The sequence below is a fragment of the Bos javanicus genome, chromosome 16 (genome assembly GCF_032452875.1).
Source record: "Bos javanicus breed banteng chromosome 16, ARS-OSU_banteng_1.0, whole genome shotgun sequence".
In the NCBI taxonomy this organism is placed as follows: Eukaryota; Metazoa; Chordata; class Mammalia; order Artiodactyla; family Bovidae; genus Bos; species Bos javanicus.
The window spans coordinates 42,146,550-42,164,560 of record NC_083883.1 but is presented as its reverse complement, the minus strand read 5'-3'; the positions used below and the strand labels follow the sequence as shown (position 1 = coordinate 42,164,560).

At 40.1% G+C, this 18,011-nt stretch overlaps 1 protein-coding gene across 11 annotated transcripts in view; it reads left to right on the top strand.

Annotated features, from left to right (window-relative positions):
* VPS13D (vacuolar protein sorting 13 homolog D) overlaps positions 1-18,011 on the top strand; it is a 272,136-nt gene that overhangs the window by 46,746 nt on the left and 207,379 nt on the right. For all 11 annotated transcript variants that reach the window (XM_061382671.1, XM_061382670.1, XM_061382669.1 and 8 more), the window contains 5 exons: positions 1,228-1,318; positions 3,447-3,573; positions 5,077-5,257; positions 10,261-10,443; positions 16,141-16,363. In XM_061382671.1, the coding sequence (XP_061238655.1) occupies positions 1,228-1,318; positions 3,447-3,573; positions 5,077-5,257; positions 10,261-10,443; positions 16,141-16,363 (805 nt within the window). The remainder of the gene's footprint in view (positions 1-1,227; positions 1,319-3,446; positions 3,574-5,076; positions 5,258-10,260; positions 10,444-16,140; positions 16,364-18,011) is intronic.

The window sequence follows — 18,011 nt, the reverse complement described above, 5'->3', positions numbered from 1 at the left end:
GCAAAGGGACCCCTCATGCCACTGGAGTGGCCCCCATGGTCACTGCTCCATCTGTAATAATTCCCTCCTTTTTTCTCTTCATTCCTTGAATGTTTTTTCTCCTTCCTTTTCTCCTGCTATTTTCTTTCCTTTTCCGTTGTTTTTTTTTTTTTTTTCATTTATCAGACGTATGCTGAACACCTACTTTGTTGTTGTTCAATTGCTAAGTCATGACCAGCTCTTTGCAACCCCACGGACTGCAGCACGTCAGGCTTCCCTGTCGTTCACTATCTCCCGGGGTTTGATCAAACTCATGTTCATTGAGTCGGTGATGCCATCCAACCATGTCATCCTCTGTCATGGTAGGCATTAAAGATAAGGGGTGCATTTCACCGGCTCTGCCATTCGGGAGCAGAGAGTGTGAACTGGGATGTGAGCTTCTGTCCTTCTCTTCCCTCCTTTCTTCTCTTCAGCCGATGCCTTACCCAGTGATGGCACTCAGGGGTATCTGCCTCCATAAATCGTAGACACAGAGTCCTTTTTGTAGCTAAAATGACAGAATTATGTTACTGGATTTATTTGTTTCCAAGAATGCTGTTCCTAAAACAGGATTTTGGTTTTCTTCTATTGGTGGTTGGCTCTGGGGAAGAAAATCTTTGATTGTGCTTCTAAGTGAAGTCCCAGTTGGTCACCAGGGGCTTCTACTAAATATTAGTCTGAAGACATTAAACATTAAGTGTATTTATCACTTCGCTTTGACAAATTCTTAGGGTACACTTAATGAATCTGTATGAGTGATTACAGAATAGTGCAATATTAGAGATAAATGCTGAAAGGGGAAAAATTGTTTTATAATGTAAAACATTTTACTGACAAACAATAGATGAAGCCCAAAGAAAGCATCCCCCCCCAAAAACCAAAAAGCCAACCAACCAACATACAAAACAAAAAAAGAGAGAGAAGAAAGAAAAAAAAAAAAAATTTAAAGAGAACAGACGAGGCGACCACAGAGAAGACACCACAGAACCTGGGTTTTAGATTGCCCAGTCAAGTTCTTTTCCTATCAGCTCTCTCCTCTTATGTGGTTTGACTGGCTAAGAAAAGTTGAAATGAATTTGGTATCAGTTGGACAAAAAGGTTTATCTTCAGCTTTCCCGAGACTTGTAGCATCTTTCTTGATGCCATTTGTCTGAAAGGTACCTTTTCCTCCGAGTAACATTCGCCTTGCCTTACCTCCTGTGTTCTTAGGTTCATTCGCTTTCTCTCGTGCTGAATAAGACCACCAGTGAGCTTGCCAAGGCGAATGTGTCCAAATTAGTGGCACACCTGGAAATGATTGGTAAGTGGAGAAAATCAGACTTGGGGAATCTGGGAAGAATTTGAACATCCTGCTCACAAATCTAATTGTCTTCACAGATGCTAAGTAAGGTGTGGCTCAGTGGCTGGGTTGTGGTTGCTGGTCTGGCCAGGACGGGTGGTGGTGGTTTCTAGATACTGGTTTATGGATCAGAATCATCTGCTAGAAATGCAGCTGTCTGGCACAGCTCCCTTCCCATCCCAAGACTCTGATTCTGTGGGTTGGGATGGGACCCTGGGATCTATCTGAGTTTTAAAAAAGCTCTCTGGATGACTATATAATTTCTTTGTCTAAAGTTTGGACATGTTGGAACGTGAAAGGGGGCATTGTTAATAATTACAACTGGGAAAACGGCATATAACAGGGGCTGCCTCTGGGAAATCAGGCCATATGTTCACTCTGTTGCCATAATTGGGGGGAACACCTAAGAGGGGGTGGGCTTCCCTGATAGCTCAGTTTGTAAAGAATTTGCCTGCAATACAGGAGACCCTGGTTTGATTGCTGGGTCAGGAAGATATACTAGAGAAGGGATAGGCTACCCACTCCAGTATTCTTGGGCTTCCCTTGTGGCTCAGTTGGTAAAGAATGCGCCTGCAATGCAGGAGACCTGGGTTCAATCCCTGGATTAGGAATATCCCCTGGAGAAGGGAACAGCTACCCACTCCAGTATTCTGGCCTGGAGAATTCCATGGACTGTATAGTCCATGGGGTCGCCAAGAGTCGGACATGACTGAGCGACTTTCACTTTACTGAGAGGGGGTGGTTTAAGCAGGGAGATATTGTAGCAAAGCTGGCATTCTTCCTAATGGGATGCAATAGGCTGTAATCCTTAGTAGAACACAAGTGAAGAGCTACATTAAGCTCTAAAGTGGAGGAATTTACAAAGTGAGCATAAAATACTGCTCCTTCCTTAAGCAACTGGTGATAAAATAAGAAGACTACAAAGCTCAAATGTTGACTCTGTAGTAAAATAAGAATGTCTTTTGGGGAAATGATGAACTAAAATTGGTTTCATTCCTGGTATAAATTAATTTATAAAAGGTTCCTAGAAGAGATGAGTCCTTTGAATTGGGAGAAGCTTGGGTAGGATAAGTTTCCCTGGTGGCTCAGAGGGTAAAGCGTCTGCCTGCAATGTAGGAGACCTAGGTTTGATCCCTGGGTTGGGAAGATCCCCTGGAGAAGGAAATGGCAACCCACTCTGGTACTCTTGCCTGGAAAATCCCATGGATGGAGAAGCCTGGTAGGCTACAGTCCATGGAGTCGCAAAGAGTTGGACACAACTTCACTTTTCTGAGTGACTTCACTTTTTTTGGGGGGCGGGTGGGTATTTTTGTTAGAGGACATTCGGAACCAAAAATAAGTATGTGTCTTCATTGGGAGCAGAACTAGCCTGCCAAATACATACACCTCAGTCATTGTTTTGTTGTTAATTATGATGACAAAATTTGTTTTACATAAGCAACAGTTCAGAATATTCCTTTTCAGTATCTACCCCATGTTAAGAATGATTCATATAGGTTCATAGCCCAGGGGTGCATGTTTTAACATTTCCTCTTTCTTATGCCCACCTTCCAGGAGCTTCACTTGTGTAATATTGGAGTAGTTTCAAATCTGTGTCTTCAGTGTCTTATTTTATTAATGTCGCCTTTTAATTAAATATCACTAAAACCCATTTAATACTGCCTGATTAATACATCTCTGAGATTTTTTCCTTTATTCTTTTATCTGTAGTATAAAATAGACCTTATGCTGTTTTGCTAATTCTAATTAGTGGTCTGATCTCAGAAGAGAGCATGTTTCTATCTGTATTTGTAAATATTTTATCCTTTAATTTATGTTTACCCTTAATTTCTTCCCCCTTATAAGTGTTAAAGTGTGATACTGTGGTATTATTTCAATCCCTTTGGACTTCTGCATTGAGGCTGTTGGAAATAGTGCATAAAATATCGTTCTGGGTGTGTTAAAATATGAATATTCACTTTTGACATCTCGTTTTATTAAATGATGTAAAGTCTGAGGCATGTGTATATCAATTTTTGTTTCAGGCAGAGTTAGGGTGTGTGACAGAAAAAAGACCATAAGAATGCATTCTGATTTTTAATCTTCCTAGAGGGAGACCTGGCCTTACAGGGAAGCATTGGGAGCCTATCTCTAAGTGACCTTACCTCGCATGGAGAGTTCTACCGAGAACGGTTCACTACAAGTGGAGAAGAAGCCCTCATCTTCCAGACTTTCAAGTAAAAACATCAAGCTTTTCCATCATGATGGTTTCCTGTTTCAAATTCTTGTCGGCTAAGCAATGAGGAAAAGTTTTAAAAAAACATAGCCTCTTATGTAGAATCAATTTGATCTAGTTGTGAGGAATCTTGATTTATATTCAAATGGATCTGCATTGAAGTGGGCTACTCAGGCTTTAAGAAATAAAGGGGGTATGGTTGAAATAATTGTGGTTATCATTATAGTCTGGTTTCACAGCAATGTGTTGTGTGACTTGAACAAGTCACTTAATCTCCTTGTATCCGTTTTTCTATTGAAATAGTGAGGAGACTGTGTTAGATCAATTTCCATTTAGCTCTGAATGATCTGGGATGATTTCAGCCTGAGAAAGTTGTTGAAGATAATGGGTTTTAAATTGCATTAGGTACTTCTTCCAGTATAAATACAATCTGTATTCAGTTTTAGAATTTAGAAGGCATTTTTAGGCCTATGTAGTTATTAAAGAATAGTTTTCTCAGAAAACAGAAATTTTAAAAGGTGGTTTTTCAGCCTTTTGGAGAGCTGTCAGAATGTATGGATATTCATCTCTGCCCCCAAGTATTCTGGTCTGTGGTAGTGTTGTGTTCTTTTTTTTTTTTAATTATCCAAAGTGATTTTAATGTTCAACCAGAGTTGAGAAAAATGGTCCCTAAAGATGTCTAAGAAGTTTTTCTTTCATTTCCAGAGGGAGTATATCATACTCCTCTGAGAAGTTAGATTGATTTATTTGTATTGTTACCTACCACAGTGGCATGGTTCTTTAATAAATGAGATAATTAATGTAAAACTCTTAACTCTCTGCCTGGCAAAATAATAGTTGCTCAGCTAATATGAATTCCTTTCCCCAGTGACTATGTCTTGTATAATAACTTATTATTGTGGCATCATGTCCCATTAAAACCATTTGTAGAAGTTTTTAAATTTATCAGTGAATGTGGATGCTAAAACTCTTTGGACTGCATTTCACTGAAGTAAAAAGACTTCTTTCAGTTTCCAGAGACAGATTGCCTCAGGAGCATTGGTTCTGTTGCCTAATTTTCTTTACCAGTTGTTTCACAGTGTAGTTTTTGTTACCCCAAGTTGTCACAGTCTTTGCTAGAAGAGTGAGCAGGAATATTCACTTTTCCTTAAAGGCAGGGGCAAAGAGGCTCAGGTAAAAGGTCTGAACCACAGTGGCTTCTGAGTGAGTTCTGGAATCAGGAGTGATCGCAGCCCCAGACCTGTCCCTGTGTTTATAGCCCTGGCCGTCAAACCAGACTTTTATTTAACATCCTCGACGTGTGGTGGAAGCTTAGAAAGAAGGTAGTTATTGGAGTTTGCTTTCTAAAACCTGGTTGTGGATTTCCTTTTTTTTTTTTCTGGGTTTCCATTTTAACAGTTAAAGCTGTTTCCTAGGGAAGCCCCTAAATGAACCCGAGTTTTCTTCAGACGCTCATTTGCATCCTGCCGCTGTCTCCGAGTCACACTGCTGCCCTTCCTCCTAGGTATGGCCGGCCCGACCCTCTCCTCCGGCGGGAGCACGACGTCCGAGTGAGCCTCCAGATGGCGTCCGTGCAGTACGTGCACACCCAGCGCTTCCAGGCAGAGGTGGTGGCCTTCATCCAGCACTTCACGCAGCTGCAGGATGTGTTAGGGCGCCAGCGAGCTGCCATCGAGGGGCAGACGGTAGGTAGTGCCTGGATCCAAGACACTTCTCCAGTTTGACTCATCAGCAGAACTTTTAAATCTCTAGGGATAAAGCTGGAAAGTGTCACTGAGAAAAGTGAAGGTAATCAAGTAATCTTAAGCTTTACTAATGTACTCCATGTAGCTGATTAGCTACAGCAATCTTACTGTAATCGGAGAGCTTATATTCCTTGTTTCTTGCATCGTGTTTTAATTTCCTTTTAAAGTTTAGCTTTGGCTTGCTCTAAAAAAGATAAACAAGTTACTTCAGTGGTGATACTTCTCCTGGAAAGTGGTTCCAAAGACGGTATCTGTTACAAAAAGAAGGTTTCTTTCAAATGTAGTTCTCAAACTTCTTAGCTCATGGCTCCCTTCTTGTCTTGGGAGTTTTTCCGAGACACATCTGAGGCCAAAAGAAACACCTAATGGTCTTTCCATTTCCAAAGTAATTAAGTCCAAACAACTTCATAATTACGTTTGTCCAACAATTTAGTAGCTGTTTGAAAACGTAAAAACATAAGTGAAAGGTGATATTTTTATTTCATTCTTAAATCACCGTAATTGCTTCCTAGTAGGATGTATGTGCCTCTTGGGCACTGAACAGCTCCTCAGACTTGGAATTGGGTTGAACGTCACAGTCCTCATTTCCTTTTCCACATTTATTTTCTCATGGTACTTGTTTCTTATCTCAGCAAGTGCTTAAGACCCAGCTTTGCAAAGACGTGACATCACTGGAAGGAATGTAGCATGACCTCACATTGAGTGTAGACCACCTCAAGCTGGTGGTGTGTGCTGTGTCCAGGTGACATCACTGGAACGAATGTAGCATGACCTAACATTAGGTGTAGACCACCTCGAGCTGGTGGCGTGTGCAGTGTCCAGCCGATGATGTGTTTATGTGAAGGATTTAAGATGCCCTGGCAGCGCACCTCTGAGTGTGAGGCAGCCTCCAGTGTTGTCTTGGAACCACAGAAAGCAGTTACAGTGTGGTTCTTTGTAAAATGTATTGGCTATTTATAAGTTTTATTAGGTAAAAGATTGTAATTTAAGTTCTTTGTAGTGGCAACGTTTAAAAATTTTGTTTTAATTTAAATAAAATTTTTTTTTAGTAAGTTGTATATTGTTTTAGTACAGAATCAAAGCCAAAAAGAGCATTTGGAGAAAAGTCTCTTTCTCGGCTACTTTTCCTCAGCCACCCAGTTTCTGTCCTTGGCAGCAGCCAATATTAGTGGTTTCCTGTGTACATTATAGAGAATTTATTTATTTTTTAAAATATAAAAGTAGTACAATCAAATGACAGGGAATCTGGAAGAAAATAACTTAGTTTTCTAGCACCATAGGTATATTTTATTTATTTTTTTTCCCCATACATGTTTCCATAGATATATGTAACTTTTTTCTCTCCTTTTAGAAACTTATAAAAAACAGTTTAGTATTTGATACATATGAAAGAATATCTGTAACATGTATATAAACTTCAAAGTGTGGTAATAGAAGGAACATCCATGAAACCACCACCAAAATAAAAATTAAAACATTACTAAGATGTCGCATGTAGTCCTTCCCTATCTCATTCTGTTGATGCCTCAAGAAACCACTCTCCTGACTAATCTGTAGTCCATTTAAGATTAAAAGAAAACTTTGTATACCATATCTTTTGCTCATCTCATTTGCATGTTATAAAAAGGGTATGAGGTTTGTGTCCCTTTGCTAATGGTCTCCCAGCCCTAATCCCTGCTTCCTGGTAGCCACCGGCCAGCTTGCTGTTAAAGCAGAATGCAGCCACATTCATTCATTTCCGTATTGTCTGGATGCCTTTACACTTTTCTTAATTTGCTGTGATGTTTTAGGGATTTTTGTATCTAAGCTCCTGAGCGTTACTAGTTTGTAGTTTTCTTTTCTTGAAAAGAAAAATGCCTATTTTAGTTTTGGTAACTGGGCCATGCTGTCCTTTTGTAGGATGAATTGGGAAGTGTTCCTCTTCTATTTTCAGAACAGTTTGTGTAGAGTGACATCAATATTTCTTCCTTTATATCTTCCTTAATATATTCTGGATAGAAGACCTTTGATATATTTATTGCTAATATTTTTTTCTAGTCTATGGCTACCCCTTCCCCCATTTTCTTAATACTATTTTTTTTAAAAGCAGAAGTCTTTCGTTTGATGAAGTTCAATTTTTTAATTTTATGGTTAGTGCTATTGTTTTGTCAAAGAAATCTGCCTACCATCAGGTGGCAATAAATCTCTCCTATTTTCCTTTTTTAGAAGTGTTATAATTTTAGATCTCTTCCATTTTGAGTTAATTTTTGCATATTTTGTTAAGTGACTCTTGAGGTTTTTTTCCCCCAAATATCTATCCAGACTGTTCTTTTCCCACTGAATTACCTTGACACTTATGTTGAGATCCACTGATCATATATGTATGTGTATTTCTTTATTCTATTTTTTGATTTATATTTAGTTGTACACCCCCTTGTCTTTCTAAAAAAATACTATTTATTTGTTTCTCGGCTGTGTTGAGTCTTTGTTGTGCTGTGTGCAGGCTTTCTCTGGCTGCAGCAAGTGGGGGCTTCTCTTGTGGAGCAGGGGCTCTAGGTGTGGGGGCTTCAGTATTTGTGGCTTACCAGCTTAGTTGCCCTCTGGTATGTAGTATCTTCTTGGACCAGGGATTGAACCTGTGTCCTCTGCATTGGCAGGTGGATTCTTAACCACTTGACCATCAGGGAATACCTTCCCCTGTGTCTTTTTTTTTCTTCTTTTTAAACTTATTTTTAAAAAATTTATTTAGATGTCCCAGGTCTTAGTTGTAGCATGTGGGTTCTTTTAACTTCGTTGCAGCATGTGAACTCTTTAGTTGTAGAATGTGGGATCTAGTTCCCTGACCAGAGATCAAACCCATGCCCCCTGCATTGAGAGTGCAGTGTCTTAGCCACTGGACCACAAGGAAGTCCCCCCTCTCCCTTGCCTTGATATCTGTTGCCTTATGGTATGTCTTGAAATCAGATATTCTAAGTCTTCCAACTTATTTTTCAAAGATGTATTGGCTCTTCTAGGTCCTTTGTTTTTCCTCTATAAATTTTAGAATCAGCTTGTCTGTTTCTATAATAAAGTCAGCTAGGATTTTGATTGGGACTGTCTGGCATCCATATATCTGGAGAATTGACATCTTAACAATATTGAGTCTTTGGATCCTTGAATATGGTCTATATTCCATTGAAGTAGGTCTTTAGTTTCTCTCAGCAGTGTTTTGTAGTTTCAGGTATACTGTTCTTACACATTTTTTGTTAAACTTATCACTAGGTATTTCAGCATTTTGATGCTATTCTAAATTGTATCAATGAAAAAAATTCAGTGTCCACTTGTTTATTGAAAGTTTAAGAGATATAATTGGCTTTTGTTTACATAGATATTGAGCTCATATCCTGTAATCTTGCTAAACTTACTTATTCTGAAGTGAATTGAAAGTTGCTTGTCATGTCCGACTCTGCTACCCCATGCTATACAGTCCATGGAATTCTCCAGGCCAGAATACTGGAGTGGGTAGCTGTTCCCTTCTCCAGGGGATGTTCCCAATCCAGGGATTGAACCGAAGTCTCCTGCTTTGCAGGCACATTCTTTACCAGCTGAGCCACAAGGGAAGCCCAAGAATACTGGAGTGGGTAGCCTATCCCTTCTCTAGCATATCTTCCTGACTCAGCAATCAAACCGGGGTCTCCTGTATTGCAGGCAGATTCTTTACAAACTGAGCTATCAGGGAAGCCCTCAATTACTTATTCTAGCTCCTTTAGATTCTTAAGGGTTTTCTACGTAGATGATTATGTTGTCTGTGAATAAGAAAGTTTTCTTTTTTCCTTCCCAACCTATATATCCTTTGTTTGGACTAGGAGTTCAGCTACAGTGTTGAATAGAAATGGTGAGAGTGGGTATCCATGCTTTATTCTTTATCTTAGAGGGAAAGCATTGTCTTCTGCAGATGTTAACTAATATGCTATTAGCTGTAGATAGTTTGTGTTTGTTTTTAAAGAATCTGTCTACTTCATCTGAATTGTCAGTTTGTTGGCCTGAACTTGTTCATAGGTTTCCACATCTCAATATTTTTAAGTTTTCTGTAGCAATGTCCCTGACTCTTCCGGTTGTGGTGATTTTTGTTTTCTTCCTTTTTTCTTCATTCATATAGGTAGAGGTTTTATCACGTTCATTAATCTCTTTAAATAATCAACTTATTGAGGGCTGTGTCAGGCCTGTGCATACTCTTAATAAGCATGTGTGCGCTTGTAAAGAACGTAAAGTGGTAGTTGGGTAGAGTGTTCTATAAATGTTCAATTGATTTTCCTCTCTTATCTGTTTTCTAAATAACTGGTTTCTGCTCTTTATTTTTTCTTCCTTCTCCTTACTTACGTTTATTTTGCTTTTCTAGCTTCTTAAGCTGGAAGCTTTAGATCTTTCTTTTATATAAAGTAAGCATTAATGCTAAACATTTTTCTTCAAGTACCTTCCCCCTCCCCTTTCTTCCTTCTTTCTTTTCTTTAGTTAATTTTTATTAAAGTGTAGTTGCTTTACTATGTTGTTAGTTTCTACTGTACAGCAAAATGAATCAGCTATACATATACATATATCCCTACCCTTTTGGACTTATATTCCATTCAGGGTCATTGAAGTCTTTAAGTACCTTTTTAAGTGCTTTAAAATTCATTCCATTTTGATGTGCTGTGTTTTTTTAATCAGTAAAGTCAAGATGTATTTTTTTTAACTTCCCTTGTGATTTCTTCTGTGACCCATGGGTTATTTAGAAGTGTGTAGTTTAATTTCCAGATAGTTGGGAGTTTTCCATTATCTTCTTGTTACTGTTTTCTAATTTAACTCCTTGGTGTTCATAGAACATACTCTGTGTGATTTTAGTTGTTTTAGATTTATAAATTCATGGAACTTTTGGGAACTTGAGGTTATTTGATTGTAAAATGAGGGAATGAACTGAATGTCTTACTCAATTTTCCTTCTTTCAGGTGAGAGATCAAGCACAGCGCTATTCACGGGTTCTCCTGGATATTGAGGCTGGTGCTCCTGTTCTTCTTATCCCAGAAAGTTCCAGATCAAATAATCTGATTGTAGCAAATTTGGGAAAGTTGAAAGTCAAGAACAAATTTCTCTTTGCTGGTTTTCCTGGGACCTTTACCTTACAAGATAAGGTGAGCAGTCAGCACCCATTCCCTTCTCAGTTTACCTGGCGTTGGAATACCAATCAAAAAATTCAGACGCTACCATAAGATTATTCCTAACCACTGTACTTTTGTAGTATACGTGGCTTGAAGAATATGTTTTTTTGACATTTTATTAGCATTTCAATTAACCCTTAATAGAGGTAGTATAAATTATAACTTTTACTAACTGTATGTAATAACTTACTTTAGCAAACAAATCAACAGAACCATCTTTATAATGTTCTCCTCCCAGGCTGAATTCATATTTATCAACTTTTTACATTGGGTAGCTTTTTTTTAAGAGACTTTGGCTCAAGGCTTATCTGAAGCCATTTGAAAATATTTTAATAAAATCTTATGGAATATATCTCTTAACAGTTTAAAACTGCATTAGCACTTATTTCTTATAATATGTTTGGAGGTAATTGGGATGAAGACTGCTTTTTTCATTTTACGTTTAGAAAAGCTAGAATTCATTGAGAATAAATGATGAAAATGGGAAATATTTGTGAATCACAGACTTAGCAGTGATGGGACCTTGGGACCTCCATGTGCTGAACGTTGCCTACCTGCCCCTTGCACACAGGCACAAACCAGGCCACATCCTCCCAGCGTTTCACTGCTGTCCTGAGACACTAACAGAGGCTAAAGGGCTTATGACTAAAAGGACTTAACATGCATCCCTCCCAAGAAGATCCCACAGGGGTCTTGTGTAGAGATGATGTTACCCAAAGGTTTACAAAACTTTCCACAGCAAAGTGCTTTTTCCAAACAAATATCACACGTAACCATTTCTACTAGCGCCATCTAATCCAAACCACCACCGTTCTTGCCTAGACCACCATAAACTCCCCTCCAACATACCCATTCCATTCTAGTCTGCCCTCACAAAGCCATTCTGCTCGCAAAATACCTCAGTAATCCTTAAAAAAATGACTGAGACCAAAACATTCCCTTCCTTTATATGCTTTGATGACTGAGTTTAATCCACAGTTCTTCCTGTGAAACTCTCCTAAATCCCTTGAAAGCCCCGAATAAAAAGCCCACTGCCTACTTTTCCAACCTCATCTCAACCCATTCTATACCTTGCCCATGAAGCCGCCGGCTCACTGGTCTTTGTTTTCCCCCACGTGCCAGGCTCTTCACTGTCTGAAGTCTTGCCCATTGCATCACCCTCCTCTCTCTTCACATTAGGTGGCCAAAGTATTGGAACTTCAGCTTCAGCATCCGTCCTTCCAATGAATATTCAGGGTTGATTTCCTTTAGGATTGACTGGTTTGATCTCCTTGCGGTCCAAGGGACTCTTAAAAGTCTTCTCCGGCACCACAATTTGAAATCATCAATTCTTCGGCATTCAGCCTTGTTCATGGTCCGACTCTCACATCCATACATGACTACTGGAAAAACCATAGCTTTGACTATACGGACCTCTGTAGGCAAAGTAATGTCTCTGCTTTTTAATATGCCTAGTTTAATATGTCTAGGTTTGTCATAACTTAAACTTTGGTATATCTGCCTTTAGTACTCCATGCTCTTAACTGTGGTATTATTTTACCTCCCAGCATTGGTGGCGGTAGTTTAGTCACTAAGTCATGTCCGACTCTTTGTGACCCCCTGGACGGTAGCCTACCAGACTCCTCTGTCCTTGGGCTTTCCCAGGCAAGAGTACTGGTATGGGTTGCCGTTTCCTTCTCCAGGAGATCATCCCGACCCAGGAATCGAACCCACATCTCTTGCATTGGCAGGTGGATTCTTTACCACTGAGCCGCCTGGGAAGCCCCTCCCAGCATTAGGATTTGGTTTATGTAGGGTAGGGGAGAACAGACTGACAAAGGTTATTCCTGTCTTAGTATCCCTTTCCCAGATAACTCTGGTTCTTTGAAAATTTATAAAGGATGTGGCAATGAGTTCGTTAAAATAATTTCAGTGGAAGAACTCCAGAGTTTTTCACAGAAAAGATACAGATTTGAGCAGCTGCTGTTTGCCTCTTTAGGTGTAGGAAGAAAAGAAAATGGAAGAGAGTGATTAGGGAACTAGTCTTGCCAGACCTTTGCCAAGGACCTCAAGTTGAGTTGAAAGTAACAGGAAGACTGCATTCGTTGTTTATGTGTAGACTCAAATGGTGTTACTCTTTTCAAATGACTGTCTCTATAGTTTTCTTCATTGTTTTACTTCTCACTCATCCAGTTACTCACTACTACTAACCCAAACACCCCGAACTGAAAATACTTGATTCATTGAGTGGGAATGACTGGAGTGAGGAGAGTGGAGATGAGACAGTGAGAACCATGGGAACCATGTTCAAGTGTCATACCCTTGGGCTCAGGGCCCAGAGTAGGGGTGTTTGGATGGTGGGTTAGAGGGCAGGTTGTCTGTATCTTACCTCACTGCAGCTGTGGAGACAAACCAGATATAGCGATTGGAGCACAGGGTGAAACCAGCACAGAATAGAAGTGATAAGCAATGCAGACGGAAGTGCAGCACCAGGTTTACTCATCCACACGCCCCACATTCAGACAGCTGATGGTTGAGGACTTGCTGGTTCACCTTGCTGTTGGAAGCCCCTCCTGTTGGAATAATAGGCCTTCTTTCCAGATGGGGCTTCCCTGGTGGCTTAGCTGGTAAAGTATCCACCTGCAATGCTGGAGACCTGGGTTCGATCCCTGGGTTGGGAAGATCCCCTGAAGAAGGGAATGGCTACCCACTCCAATATTCTGGTGTGGAGAATTCCATGCCATTGTATAGTCCATAGGGTCACAAAGAGTTGGACACAACTGAGCGACTTTCGCCTTCATTTTCCAGAGTGAGGAATAGGCCTCCACTTACGTATATTTTTTAAGACAGTAAAAAAAACAAAATCACCACTGACCTTTCATAGTAGGCCTAGTAGAGAACTAGTAACCTTGGTGTTAATGAGGAAAATCTTTTTTCATATTTGAGTCATAGGCATTTTGCTGTTTTCTGGCTCGAGCCTCAAAGAAAATAAAGAAAAATCCATTTATAAAAAGAAACATTGATAACTGCATCTAAAATTTCTTTTTTTTTACTGTGCGATGCTTATAATTAATGCAACTGGGTATTGAACAAATGTCTCAGAGCTGGTGTTGGCATATGACTGTTGTCCCCACAGTGACCTCAGGGCATTTGCCTCTCTTATCCACCTCTACTGCCCTAGGGAGAGCTGAATTCTTCCTCGGAAACTGTCTTCTGAGACTTTAGTTAGTTCTTTGAAATATATTTGTTTGTGGGAAATCGTTGGTTTGAGGCCCAAGTTTTTAGGAAGAGATCCCTTAGAGCCAGAATGGGTGATCAAGTTCAATGATACCATTTTTTTTCCTCTCTCCCTCCTGAAAAGATAAAGGGCTTATTTTTCTGTGTCAAATATATCTGTATATGGGCTTATGAGCTGACTCTGAAGTTAGCTTCTAAAGAAGAATTGCCAAAGTATCTCAAGAAAGTTTTGCAAAAGGGTTTCTGTTTTGTTAAGTACACCAAATAACAAGTGCATAGTTTGTAGCATTTTAATGAAAAAATTTCCCTGTATTTTGTTTTCGAGGATTTGATTTTAAGTAGCAGCACATACAAGGATCGCTTTTTCTTCAAGGTATAATATGCTTTCTTTGCCTCCTGGTTATTCGGAAAAACCCTATGGGATTCAGCAGTCAACTCCCATTCATTTGCTTAAAAAAGAAAATCTTGAAAACCAATCCTTTAAAATATTTCATTACTTGGGAAAGCCTGCTTATCACCCCCCCCCACCCCCGCCCCCAACTTTGACGAATCACTTTCCACCTGTGCAGAGGAATCCTTCTTAAGGATCATTAAAAGTAATTCCTTCTTCCCTGCTTCCCTCCTTCCTTCTTGATGACCTTATTTTATTTCCTTCAATCCTAAAAGACTTTATCTTGTTACGTGCCAGTGGGTTGTTCTGTGAAATTCCATAAGGTTTGCTTGGAGTGTGTTTCTTGTTAAAGTATTTAATGCAATTAATTCATCTGTGCAACTTACCTCTCCACATGTACAGTCAAGCTCCATGATCTAGGCCTACGTGAAGTGAGTAATTACTTTTCTTCTCCCAAAAATCACTTTGCATTTACATTTGCTCTTTAATGCATCTGCCCATGTGAGGTTTGTCTAGTATGCATTCCAGTGGTTAAAGAACAGGAAATAGTCCTAGAATCAAAGCTTGCAGAGGGGTCATTTGCCTTTGAGTTCAACGACTCCCGTGTGTTTGGAATTGTTTTACATAAGTCCATGTCTTAATGAGGGCAGGTTTGAATTTTTTGCATATGCTTTTTCTTTCATTTTTTTCAACCATAGTTTGTGCTTAAACTTAATTACTAAGTATTTCAAAAGCTTTGAGTTAATCCCCTCAAGCCACCGATTTATTTAAACCAACTCAGAGAGGATGGAGAGATGAATCAAATGAAAGAGCAACAAATACTCTCAGGCGTTTAAATAAACTAAGCAAGAGGGAAGGTTTTTAATGTTGAAATACTTAAATGATAGCATTTAGCTAGTCATTTGCCTTGCAAAAAGGAAATGCAAAAAAAATAACTGGTTTCTTTCACAGTTACATGTAATTACTACTCAAGATAACTGTGAAGGTGAATAGTACTATCATCTCCCTTTCGAATGCTGAGAGGAATATACATATAAAGCAGTCCTTGGGAGTCTTCCTCTCCTTCCAGCTTACTAGTGAGAATGGATAGATGAGAACAAACTGATGCTGCAGAAACTATAAGGATATGTAGCTCTGAGTCTTGAGGGAAGGAACCATGCAAAGTTTAAATGTCAGTTATTGAACCATTCTGGTGAAAAAGATTTGCCCTGTTAGCAATTAACTGAAGGTACTAGATATGTAGGAAAAGCATGTGATATTTTCAGTAGAGTTACAGAATTAATTTTATTCTGTATTTGCCCTTAATTTTTATGCCCTTGAACAGAAACATGATAGGAATGGCTTGCCTGTGTTTTCCATTTACAGTTACTTAGATGAGAAATGTAAACCTGAGAGGGGAGACTTCTAGAATGTACAAACACATTAGAGGGGCTTCATTCCATATTGCTATTAGATGCATTTTCTTAGGAAAAAAGAGTCCCTCCCCTCCAGCAAATCATCAGTATATTGTATGGCTGAGAGATTTGCCTTTGTTGTATTGACCTAGATTAAACCACCAGTAATTAGTATCTTGACATTTACTCTTAAGCCAAAAGATAACATGTTCCAGTTGCCAAGTCGTTGCTGACACTTTGCAGCCCCATGGTTTGTAGCCTGCCAGGCTCCTCTGTCCGTGCGATTTTCCAGGCAAGAAGACTGGAGTGGGTTGCCATTTCCTTCTCCAGGGTCTTCCCAACCCAGGGATCGAACTGTGTCTCCTGCATTGGCAGGCAGATTCTTTACCTCTGAGCCACCAGGGAAGCCCAAAAGATAAAATATATTCCTGCAAAATTGGCAGAGTTTTCAGCAGGTACTGAATTATATGTAATGTCTCTGCAGAGAATTACACATAGAGGAAAGAATCATGACCCTGTGGCCCTTTTGTTTATGGGATCTGGGGTACTTGGGAAATATCATGTGGCATAGAGTCTTTGAAGAGTCCAGGACTGGGAAGGAACTTCCAGGATAGTAGATAGAGTTACCACCCCCATTCCTGCTGCTAGTTTTCTTTTCTTTCCTCCCAGGAGTCTGTGCCTTCATCTTCCCCAACTGGTACTCCCAAGCGCAGTGTGAGGAAAATGACAAGCATGGAGGACCTGAAGGGGACCCACTCCGAGGGGCTGATCATGATGCCTCCTGCTGGAATGAGTCGAGGCAGCTTGAAGAGTGAGTCTGTGCCCAGCACCTCGACCAAGCAGCAAGGGCAGCCAGCCACAACCTCTGTCGGCCGAGCTTCCAGCAGTCCAGGTAAAGGAGGAGAGAGGAGCTGCATGAGGAAGGAGGGGAAATTCACGAGACCATTGCAGGATCCTAAGGGGCGCTGCATCCTGTTCAAGTAGATGCTAACAAAGTGGTAGTGTGTCTTTAGTAATCGTCTGATTCTGATACTCATTTAGAAGGCTTTAGAGTTTTAGGATGTAGATTAGGATTGGGTGACTTCTAAAGTAGGATTGTTGTTGTTCAGTCACTCAGTCATGTCTGACTCTGTGCCACCTTGTGGACTGCAGGATGCCAGGCTTCCCTGTCCATCACCAACTCCCCGAGCTTGCTCAAACTCATGTCCATCGAGTCGGTGATGCCATCCAACCATCTTATCCTCTGTCATCCCCTTCCCCTCCTGCCTTCAATCTTTTTCCCAGCATCAGGGTCTTTTCCATTGAGTCAGCTGTTCACATCAGGTGGCCAACGTATTGGAGCTTCAGCTTCAGCATCAGTCTTTCCAGTGAGTATTCAGGGTTGATTTCCTTTCAGGTTGACTGTTTTGATCTCCTTGCACTCAAAGGGACTCTCAAGAGTCTTCTCCAGCACCACAGTTTGAAGGCATCAGTTCTTTGGTGCTCAGCCTTTTTTATTGGCCAGGTCTCACATCTGTACATGACCACTGGAAAAACCATAGCTTTGACTATATGGACCTCTGTAGGCAAAGTAATGTCTCTGCTTTTCAATATGCTGCCTAGGTTGGTCATAGCTTTTCTTCCAGGGAGCAAGCGTCTTTTAATTTCATGGCTGCAGTCACCATCTGCGGTGATTTTGGAGTCCAAGAAAATAAAATCTGTCACTGTTTCCAATGTTTCCCCATCTGTTTGCCATGAAGTGGTGGGACCGGATGCCAAGATCTTTGTTTTTTGAATGTTGAGTTTTAAGCCCGCTTTTTCAGTCTCCTCTTTCACCTTCATCAAGAAGCTCTTTAGTTTCTCTTTGCTTTTTGCCATAAGTATGGTGTCATCTGCATATCTGAGGTGATTGATATTTCTCTCGGCAATCTTGATTCTAGCTTGTACTTTATCCAGTCTGGCATTTCGCATGATGTACTCTGCGTACAAGTTATAAGCAGGGTGTCAATATATAGCCTTGATGTACTCCTTTTCCAATTTTGAACCAGTCTGTTGTTCCATGTCTGGTTCTAACTGTTGCTTCTTGACCTGCATACAGGTTTCTCAGGAGGCCAGTAAGGTGGTCTGTTATTCCCATCTCTTTAAGAATTTTCCAGTTTGTTGTGAACTACTCAGTCAAAGGCTTTAGCATAATCAATGAAGCAGAAGTAGATGTAAGATTAAATTAGTAAAATATAGGACTTCCCTGATGGGCCAGTGGTTAAGAATCTTTGCAATGCAGGGGATGTGGGTTTGATCCCTGAACAGGGAACTAAGATCCCACATACCTGGAATCAACTAAGCGCACATGCAGGTACTCAGCCCATAGGCTTTGGAGCCCATGCACCACAATGAGACAGACCCGGAGCAGCAATTAAAGCTCTCACATGATACAACGAAAGATTCTGTGTGATGCAGTGAAGATCCTGCATGCAGCTAAGACTCGACACAGCCAAATAAATAAATTAAAAAAAAAACAGTTTAAGAACAAAGCAAATAGTAAAATGCAATATAAATAAAGA